This window comes from Salvia hispanica, chromosome 3 (assembly GCF_029641045.1).
Source record: "Salvia hispanica isolate PSC_SH4W2 chromosome 3, Shi_PSC_v1, whole genome shotgun sequence".
NCBI lineage: Eukaryota > Viridiplantae > Streptophyta > Magnoliopsida > Lamiales > Lamiaceae > Salvia > Salvia hispanica.
Window position 1 is genome coordinate 4,619,275 of NC_142694.1, and position 11,086 is coordinate 4,630,360.

Sequence of the window (11,086 nt, forward strand, 5' to 3'; positions counted from 1 at the left end):
ATGGAAGCCCTAATTTCTTTCTCTTCCCTCCCAAAATCCCCTTCACTTCCCAATGTTCCAACTACCACTAACCGTCGCAAGAATCTCTCTCCTCACTCTTCCTTACTAAAAGACTTATACACAAGAAAACAATCTCCACCCAAGACAAGAAAACCCCAACATCAAAACCCACCAACAAAAAAGCACTCTTTGCATGAAATAATCTTCAAACCCCTCCAACATTTCATATCCACCACCTTCCCCGACGCCGATATCCCTCCCTATCTCGACCCAAAGCAAGTCCTCTCCGGCAACCTCTCCCCCGTCGACGAGCTCCCCCCGACCGCCTGCGCCGTCGTGGAGGGCTCCCTCCCGCCCTGCCTCGCCGGGGCCTACATCCAAAACGGCCCTAACCCTCGCTTCACCCCTCAACCGCCTTACATCTTTCCCGACGGCGACGGAATGCTCCACTCCCTCAAAATCTCCCGCCGCGGCGACGCCGTCTTCTGCAGCCGCTTCATCAAGACGTTCAAGTACACGACGGAGCAAGGTTATGGATACCCGATTTTCCCCAACATTGTCGCTTATTTCTGCAGCAACGTCACTCCATTGATGATTCTCACCGCGGCTCGAGTCCTCCTCGGCCAGTTCAACCCTTTCGCTGACGGCCTCGGCACAGCCAACACTAGCTTAGCCCTAATCGGCGGCGGCCTCCACGCCCTAATGGAGACCGATCTCCCCTACCAGGTGCGTTGTAAAATACTAGAATTGAAATGCGAAAGATGAAGTAGTTAATACTAATATAATTTGAATTTAATTGGATTTTTTATAAGTAAAATTGAAATGAAAGAATATGACTTGCTTGATTAAGCATATTTTCTTCATTAATGACAAAAGCTTATTAACTAATTTGAGTATGATTGACTCTTTCTTGGGATTCTAAATTGTATCCTTATCTTTCTGCAATTTTGATTGATTAACCTATCAATTTTCTCTTTCTTCATTTTGCTTTTTTCTTTTCTTCTTTCATTTGCTAATATGTTCTATTCATACCGTTAATCATCTAATTAATTTCCATTTTTATCTCTTCGTGAATAATTATTTTATTTATTTTTATTATTTTTCACCAACTTTATTTCATTCAGGTAAAAATCACACCGGAGGGAGAAATCACCACCGTCGGCCGCCACGATTTCAAAAGCAGCAAACGTTACCTGACGATGACCGCGCACCCCAAAACCGACCCCGACACCGGAGAATCCTTCGCCTTCCGCTACTTCGTCATCCCTCCTTTCCTCACCTACTTCAGAATCGACCCCAACGGAAAAAAGCAGCGAGACGTCCCCATTTTCTCCCTCAAGAGCCCGTCCTACATCCACGACTTCGCCGTGACGAAGAGCCACGCCGTATTCCCCGATCCGCAGATCGTGATAGAGCCTCTCCAGATCCTGAGGGGGAAGCCGGTGCTGAGAATCAACGGCGACAAGGTGCCGAAGCTGGGCGTGATCCGGCGCGACGCGGAGGATGAGAGAGAAATGTACTGGATCGATGAGCCCGGGATGAACCTGCTGCACGTGGTGAACGCTTGGGACGAAGACGACGGCGACACCATCGTCGTCGTCGCGTCGAATATCCAACCGGTTGAGCATGCGTTGGAGAAGTTAGATTTGGTGCATTTGTCGTTGGAGAAGATCGTGATCGATGCCAAGACGAAGAAGATCACCATGAGGTCTCCTCTTTCGGCCTTGAGTCTCGACTTTGGAGTCATCAATCCTCGTTATGCACAAAAGAAGAACAGGTAAAAATAGTCTCAATAGTAGATGACACAAGTTTTAATAAATCAGATAGAATTAAAAAAAAAATTGGAAAATGTGTCACCAGTTTTAAAAAAAATTAAACTATATATAAATAGATAGAAACTAATTTTGATTAACGTGATTATTTTATGTGGACATTGATTTTTAAATGTATTTTTACAAATAAAATGATGTTTGTGCAACAGGTATGTATATGTGGCGGTGATGGAGAAGATGCCGAGGATGGTGGGATTGGTGAAGATGGATTTGTCGTTGCCTACGGGGGAATGCACGGTGGGATGCCGGATGTATGGTGCGGGGTGCTACGGAAGCGAGCCAATATTCGTGGCGAGGGAGGGAGCGGAGGAGGAGGATGATGGGTATTTGGTGACGTATGTGAGTAATGAGAAGACACAAGAAACGCATTTTGTGGTGATGGATGCGAAATCGCCAAATCTAGAGATTGTTGCTGCTGTTAAGCTGCCTCGGAGAGTGCCTCAAGGATTCCATTCTATCTTTGTTAAGGAAACTGACCTACGAACACTCTGATTCTAAAGTTAAAATTCGGGTGTTTTGGATATCATCACGTAATGTGTCTAGTCAATCATAATACGTTTCGACCATAATTTTTATTTGTAATTATGTCACTTCTCACTAGTACATGTCTAGGTATAATAAACTCCATTGGCTGTGAGTAAATACTGTCATATATATATTAAGTTAGTCTTTGATTTTTACAAAAATGTAAAGGAGAAAAGTTTGTTGTCCTATTCACATCATCTGCGTATTTTAAACTTTCTTTCTTGTAATTGCCCTATGTTTTTCAAAATATTTAAAACTGTAATATTGTCAATCGAGTAACAAGCGCGGCCCATTAGAGACAAATTAATTGGGCCTAAAGGACTAACATATTGGAAGCAGAATACAAGTTTGAAAATCTTATTGGGTCTCATTATTTCATACTCCACTTATAGGGGTAAGATTGAACATAAATGATTTATCTCATTTGATAAAGCTTACTATATACTTTGATAGCTCATAAATTAGAGGAAACTCCAAGGTAGATACGGCTATAAAACCACTTGATTCGTTAAGTACTAGTTTGTAGTACCATATTAATAGTTCATGATTTGATAGCTCATAAATTAGAGGAAACTCGAAGGTAGATACAGCTATAAAACCTCTTGATTAATTCGTTATGTACTACTGGTAGTTTGCAGTACCATATTAATAGTTCATAATTAATAATCCATCCTATAAAAATAGACAAACTTGTAAATGATTCAGATTTTAATATACAATTGGTAAAGTAGGAGATATTGGAAAAAATAAGAGAAAAGAAAAAAAAAATACTATTGTTAGTGGATTATGAGGTTCACATTATAAATGATGTATAAGAGTATTATTTGTTGAAAATTTTATATATTTAGACTTATTCTATTATAGGGGATGTCCCAAATTGGTAAAATTGGTCTATTTTTTAGATGAATTAGTATTATCAAATTCTAACCTGCAATTAATTTTTTTTTTTCAATCGTTTTTTTTATATTTTTTAAATCTCGTGTTAGTCTTGGGGTCAAAGCAAGACAAACTTTGGAGGACAGCATAGTAGTAGTATTTCTTAAATTTTTTTCTTAGACACGTGTCCTTTAAAACTTATCGAGTTGAAGAACATGAAGTCCAGCTAATTTCTTACACGAAGGTAATTTAAGTTTATCCTGGAATTCTTTTTAAGGGGCTTTCTCTCGGTTCCACTTTTTCTTTCCATCATTTTCTACCGAAATGAATGTCACTATATTTTACTCCTCGTTTTCACTTTAAAATGAATAATAATATCATATCATTAAGACATGATATTAGAGTGAAGGTGGAATATGGAAGGATATTTTTTTTTTAACATAAAATGATGGGGGAAATGAAAAACTTTATAAATTTATAATCAAATAAAAGTCACTCTAAATTTCACATTTTCACGTGCATTGAATTCGTAGGCATTTATTAAATCGAGATTAACTATATTTTTCATACCGGTTAAATTTACATGTCTCAACTTATAATGGTATAAATCAGAGCATCAATTAAGTAAGAGGATGCAATTATAACTTTTATCGAGATTAAATAATCACGCTCTTTTTTTTAATACGTATGACTAAAAAATTAAGTTTTCTTGGGCATGCTCTATATATATATGACTATATGAGTTATGACTAACATTTGTCATGTTTAAAACATGGAGGAGCACTATTAATTACATTTAGACGACATTTATATTAGAAAATTATTCTTGTTTAATTTCTCATAAGTTGCGCGAAGCTAGGAGATATTTATCAATTTACACGTGAAATGATTCCAAAAAGAGTTAGTTGTACACTTTTTTATTCGACACATCGTATGAGACAGGATACTGTACATATATAATGCGATAAAAATAACACAAACCTGCAGATCGTACAATAATGAAAGACAATTTGAAACATCAATTTAAAATGTGGTCATCAATAATATCTAAAAATGAACAAACGGACCCAAAAAAATAGTCGTACATATACTATCTGACCTATTAAAAAATTACCAACCCACCTTTTCGGACTACAGAAGAGTGAAAGAATCTTTAAATAAATCTCTAAATTATGCTCCATAAATTATCAAATGCAAGTTCATTCAAATCAACTTTATATATACTGAGAAATCATAAAATGCAAGGTAGAACCATAATTTATTTGTTAAAGACTGTAGTAAGTTGATAAGAAATAAGTTACTGAAAACATTAATGTTGTTTGTCAAAAATAAAAACGAAATAAGAATTTGCCAGGTGGGTGATGGGCGTTGCTTTCAATATTGCATAAATTCAATACGTATTGACTAAATGATGATGAGAGTTTGAAAAGAAAATATGTTTATTTACATATTTAATTAAAATATATGGAAATAAAGTAGTATATGGAAAGTGCATAATATTGTGGTTATATATTTATGATTTTGTGTATAATTTTTATACTTTTTTGGAACCATAAATATAATTAGTGCATACTTTAATTCAAATTTTAAAAATAATAGAAAGGAAATTCAAATATAAAAATAACAAATGAGGTTAAAGACTAATAAGTCTTTTTAACTTATCCACTTACTATGTTTATTATTTTAATATATAATTAATACATCAACTTATTATTTTGGTTGTACAGTTGTTTATCATCACTCTTTTCTTAAAGATACCAACAAAAGTTATTTCCTCAAGCAAAATATAGTACACTAAAAGCCTAAAAGCAATCACTTTTATCGAGTTTTCTTTGAAAAATCAATAATTTTGGCGGGGCTATATCCCTATTTATAAATGTATGCACTAAATGTAAGGCTTCTTTAGAAGATAATTATGTATAGTACTACTAATTAGTAGTAATTTGTAAGATCTATTTTTAGCTTGAGTCAAGATACACAATTAATGGCTGCATGGTAGAACCATCTTATACAAATCTTATATATATATATGCTAGAGCTAACATATAATGAGAATTAATGTCCAATTTCATAAACTTTATTTATTTAATTTACTTAACTATTTCAAAATAAAAAGTACCAAAAATTTAAACATCTGCTGTAATGTAAAATGTTGAATTTTATAAAAAAAAACTATGAATTTTGTAAAGTTCTAATTTGAAGTTATTATTACTAAAAACATACACATAATTGTGCCCCACACGAGCTTGGCAAAATGGATACGTAATAGCAACACATGTGACATTCCTAACTCAATACATTTGTTTTTAATATCTAGTTCTTATTGTAAATGTATTGCTAAAGGAATATGTTTATTAATTTAAGTTATGTAATTAAAACTAAAATTTATATACATTGAGGATTGATATATAAAAAAATCACCAATACTTTTTAAGAACATGATAATATAAGTCATATTTTGTTGACCTGTGTATAAACCCCACTTCACATCAGCTTCCGCTTCTGACACAATTTGTTTGTAATGTCTATTTGATTAATAAGTACTACTACTTGACACACATGTGGTCATTTTAGTACTCCGTATCAGTTTATTTTAAATGTATACGTAATGGTTGGGTGTTAATTAAGTAAGTACTAATAAGGATTGAGATTAGTATAAATAGTTCAAATTGGCTTCATGCAATTATAAGAGTTAACCAAATCTCCCTTCGCAAACAAGAGAGAAAATGGAAGCCCTTTCTTCCTCATTCCTCCAAGCATACACTTTCAATCACACACCTTCTTCCCCATCACCAATCTTCAAACTCAAAATTTCATCAGTCCAAATAGACGAAAAACAAGCTAAAACATTTCATCAAACAACATTTTTCCCTCAAAAACTGCCCAAACATTCTCACAATCCAAACACCACACCTCCAAAAACCAACCAAATCACCAAATTCTTCACCGCATTAGACAACTTCATCACCGACTTCATCGACCTCCCTCTCCGCCCCTCCATCGACCCCCGCCACGTCCTCTCCGGCAACTTCGCCCCCGTCCCCGAGCACCCCCCGACCCCCTGCCCCGAGGTCGAGGGCGCCCTCCCCCGGGCCTTAAACGGCACCTACCTCCGCAACGGCCCGAACCCCCAGTTCTTCCCCCGCGGGCCCTACCACATGTTCGACGGCGACGGCATGCTCCACGCCGTCACCGTCTCCGGCGGCCGCGCCACATTCTGCAGCCGCTTCGTCAAGACGTACAAGTACAGCCTCGAGAAGGAGGTCGGGTCTCCGGTCATCCTCAACGTCTTCTCCGCCTTCAACGGCCTCCCCGCCTCCCTCGCGCGCTGCTCCCTCGCCTTCGCCCGCTTCCTCCTCCGCCAGTACGACCCCCGCCGCGGCGTCGGCGCCGCGAACACCAGCCTCGCCTTGATCGGCGGGAAGCTGTTCGCGCTCGGGGAGTCTGATCTCCCCTACAGAGTGGAGATCAGAGCGGACGGTGACATCGTCACCGTAGGCCGCCACGTGGCCTTCGGTGAGCCGTACATGACAATGACGGCTCACCCCAAGACGGACGCGGAGACCGGCGAGGTCTTCGCGTTCCGCCACAGCATAAGCGCTCCGCATCTATCCTTCTTCAGGATAAATGCGGAGGGCGTTAAGCAGCCGGAGATTCCGATTGCGTCGCTGAATGAGGCTTCGCTCGTTCACGATTTCGCGATCACGAGAAACTACGCGGTGTTTCCCGATCCGCAGATCGTGATCAAGCCGGCGGAGATCGTGAGGGGGCGGGCGCCGCTGGGGATTGATGAGGCGAAGGTGCCGAGGCTGGGGATCGTGCGGCGCGGCGCGGAGAGCGACGGCGAGATGTGGTGGGTGGACGTGCCGGGGTTCAACATGATGCACGCCGTGAACGCGTGGGAGGAGGACGGCGGCGACACCGTCGTGGTGGTGGCGTCGAATGTGCAGCCGGTGGAGCATGTGCTGGATCGGGTGGATTTGGTTCACTCTTCGATGGAGAGGGTGGAGATCAATGTCAGGGACAAGAGTGTGCGGCGGCGAGCGGTGGCTGCCGGAAATCTGGATTTCGCCGTCATCAATCCGGCTTACGTTGGGAAGAAAAACAGGTATTGAAAAGGAATCTTTTAATTTAAATTTAATTAATTTAGTTAATTTTATAAAAAAAATTAGTAATTTTCTTAATTTGATTGTTTTTAAGTTTTGGAATTCCTAACTGCCTTGAAAATAGAATCGGACTCTTTCTAGCAAATCACAAAATTAAGTAAAATGGATATAGATTTGTGGGGCCAAGATTTTTTTGTTGCCACACTTACATTTCAAGTTAACAAAGATTCAAATGGAAAGAGATTTAGATTCTGTCTTCATACTTTCTCCCGCCATTGCGTGCACTCTTCAATAACTATTTAGTGGAGTACAATAAACGGTTTAATTAGTTTCAAAGGAAATTGAAATTTGTATGACTATCACAAATTGTATCTGAAATGTTTATTGGATAACACGAATAACACGAGTTTAAATAAAAAAAATTGAACGAGTTAAAAAAAATGAAATATAGAAAAAAATAATTGAAGTAATTATTCATACTAATACTTCAATTGAAGATCAAACTTTGTGAACTAACTCATTTTATTTTATAATTTTAGTGTGTGTAGATATTTATTAATTTATCCAACGTGATTAACATTTGATTTGACAAACAGGTATGTTTATGCAGCAATAGGAGCTCCAATGCCTAAAATAGGAGGGGTGGTTAAGATAGACCTATCGCTTTCAGCCAATGACTCCGGCGACTGCACGGTGGCGAGACGCGTATATGCACCGGGATGCTACGGCGGTGAACCATTCTTTGTGGCAAGGGAGCCTGATAATCCGGCTGCGGCGGAGGATGACGGCTATTTAGTGACATATTTACACGATGAGAATAGTGAGGAGTCCAAGTTTATAGTGATGGATGCCAAATCTCCAAATCTTGATGTTATTGCTGCGGTTAAGCTACCCGGAAGAGTTCCTTATGGATTCCATGGAATTTTTGTGCCTCACAATACCAATTCCTAAGTAGTACTAATAATTATTGATGTCAAAATGTGATTTAGGAAATTGATATAGATAGATAAATGTAAGTTGTATTGCTTAGTATACCCACTATATTTAAATTTGCATGAATTCAAATTTGGTTTGTAAATAATTCACGGTTCCCAGAAAAAAGTGTATTTGAATATTTAGAGGAAAAAGGTGTACGTCCTATAATATCTTCTTTTTAAATGGAGAATAAAAGAAGCATAAAAAGTAGTAGTATAAAATAAAATAAAATTATTAAACAACAAAAGAAAACCTATTAAAATACTTGGCACTGGACTCTTATTAAATGTGTCAAAAAAACATTAGTATTTTGTAGTACTATTATATTAAGCACGTACATTATGTTTGACGGATATTTAGAGCATCCACAATGGATGTCCTAGTGGAAGCCCTAGTGAGAGTCCTAATAGTTGCCACGTCAGCATGCCCTATCTTTCTGCAATGGTGGAGCCCTAGTGCATGCCCTATCTCTTATCCACTTTTCATTTCAATTTTAAATTATTGTTTTTTAATTTTGTTTTTAATTACTATAAAATACCAAAATATATTATTTTAAACACCACAAATGCAAAAAAAAAACAAAAAAACTACATTACTTAATTTAAAAGTGGAACTACATCATACTTAGCTAAAAAAAAACTACATTAAAACTAAAATACTAAAAAAAAGAAAAAACCAAACTAGTCATCTATATTCAACCTCTGGGCCAAATTCTTGATCATATTCTTAGTCCTCTGTCGGGCTTCCAGATAGGTTTCTTGACGAAGGCTGTTTTGGGCGTCAAGTATAAACCTATACTCAACCACCTCGCGGTAACCTCCGAACTCCTCGATCGCCCTGTCCATGAGCTGAACAGATGGAGGAGGCGCAGCCTGCGGGGGGGCCGCTGATCCAGACGTGCCCGCCTTCGCCTTCCCTTTGGCCTGGGCTTTGGCAGCCTTGGTACCAATGGGACGTCTAAAAGTAGACGTAGGCGTGCCGGAACTCCCTTCAGGCTCAGCGTTCAGATCCACATGAGATGGGCCGTTGCTCGTGTAATCGCCAGCGGCGGTGTTCTTCGTCCGCTTCGGAGCCGAAGATCCAACCGGTATCCCTCCGTTGAACTTCCCCTTGTCCTTCAAGATCAGCCAAACATTGTACAACTTGAACTGCCCGAACTGCTGTTGGTACTCGGACAACGACTTGTTGAGGACATCCTCCATGCTCTCACCGCTAGCTCTTCCGTCCTTGTTCCTGTTGTAGATATAGCAGAAGTTGTTGACGTGGACCTTGATCCGATCCCAACACTTGCGCAGCTGAACCTTGGTCCGCTTGAATGTCCACTTCGGTTTCACCTCGTTGTAGCGTTCCTCAATGCGATCCCACATCCTGGCCGAAGTCTGGTTGTTGGAGGCTATCGAATCCTCCGATACATCGACCCAACAATGAGCCACCTTCAGGTACTCATCCAACTCGTAGTCAGTACGCCCTGTTGCGTACTCCTCGTTCGGCTTGTCGTGTGGGAGTGGGACTGGGACCGATGGCGCCTTTTCTTTCCGCGCCATCTTCTTCCTCCCTTTCTTCGGCGGCGGCCGCACAGGGGCAGGAGGTTGCCCACAACTAGGCTCCATATCCTCAACCCGATACTCCTCGGTGCCGAAGAACGGATCGAACTCAGAGTCGGAGACGAAAGTGGATCCTACAGATCCAGGCGTCTCAACCCGGAAGTCTTCGTGGCCGGGCCACCGGGCGCCGCCGCCGCCGCCTCCTCCTCCAAATATCGGCATATCGTCGTCGACATTATTCGGGCTCGGGTATTGACTCGGATCCATTGTTGAAAGTGTGGATATTGAGAGAATATAGAAGAGAGAGTGAAAGGTTTGGTGTGTGAAAAGTGAAGAAAATGGAGTATTTATAGTGGTTTAAATTAGGGTTAAATAATTATAAAAAAAAAATAGGGCTCGGGCTCGGGCTCGGGCGCGCCTCTGCAATGGGCGCCCGAGCTCACGCCCGATCGATCGGGCTCGGGATCGGTCGCGACCGAACTATCGGTCGCGCTCGGGCGTGACCGAGGGCTGCAATGGATGCCCGAGCCCGATCTCGGCCGATCGGGCGCGCGATCGGGCCTCGATTATGGATGCTCTTACAATTAGAAATTACAGAGTTGAGGGATGCTAAAATATTCATTTATTGAAAACAAAGTTATCCAGCTAAGCATTGGTGACCAGATTATCATGCTTAATTTCAACCACATCTCTAAGTTGTTATATTGATTAATCCGAAAGAAATTATACAAATAATGGGACGATGCCCAAAATTAGGTTGATGTAGTACAAACAAATTAAAAAGGCCCAAAAAAATCTGATACACATGAGTGACAGTGCCAAACTTGTTTTGTATGGATTATACATGAGTAGAACAACTTTAACGAGATTGTGGCACTAATTGGGTGTTACGTACATGATCTGTTAATTATACCGGCATAACTAACATAATGCTGGAACTAATTAAATTAAGCAAGAAGCGGGAACACCTAACTAGCAATTCTTATTTTCTTGGGCTATTGGCTCTTAATATCCCAAAACTTTCTAAAAGTTTGTTTTTTCACACGAAATTTAAACTTGACGTATAATATCATAAACTTATATAGTTGTAACATTTTTATGACGGCGACAAAATTCGATTACATTTCACTTACCATCACAGCACGTTGGATATGGTTATAATTGAAAAATGATAGTTATGTGATTACAAAGTCTCTAGCTAGAATGCAGATATGGTTATCTATCTTAT

The 11,086-nt window shown here is 39.7% G+C and overlaps 1 protein-coding gene and 1 pseudogene across 2 annotated transcripts; both read left to right on the top strand.

Moving 5' to 3' along the window:
• On the top strand, nucleotides 1-2,365 carry LOC125215330 (zeaxanthin 7,8(7',8')-cleavage dioxygenase, chromoplastic pseudogene; annotated as a pseudogene). The gene is made up of 3 exons (XR_016137278.1): nucleotides 1-726; nucleotides 1,125-1,777; nucleotides 1,982-2,365. The product of XR_016137278.1 is annotated as a zeaxanthin 7,8(7',8')-cleavage dioxygenase, chromoplastic pseudogene (transcript).
• Nucleotides 2,366-5,929: 3,564 nt separating this feature from the next.
• Nucleotides 5,930-8,466, top strand: LOC125212229 (putative carotenoid cleavage dioxygenase 4, chloroplastic). Its single transcript, XM_048112331.2, has 2 exons — nucleotides 5,930-7,341; nucleotides 7,936-8,466. Exons 1-2 carry the CDS (start codon nucleotides 5,960-5,962, stop codon nucleotides 8,288-8,290), a joined length of 1,737 nt encoding a protein of 578 aa, XP_047968288.2. The 5' UTR covers nucleotides 5,930-5,959; the 3' UTR covers nucleotides 8,291-8,466.
• The last annotated feature ends 2,620 nt before the right edge of the window (nucleotides 8,467-11,086 follow it).

Coding starts and splice junctions, on each gene's coding strand:
- LOC125212229 (XM_048112331.2), top strand. CDS start 5,960: ATGGAAGCCCTTTCTTCCTCATTCCTCCAAGCATACACTTTCAATCAC. Junction 7,342..7,935: donor TACGTTGGGAAGAAAAACAG/GTATTGAAAAGG, acceptor TTTGACAAACAG/GTATGTTTATGCAGCAATAG.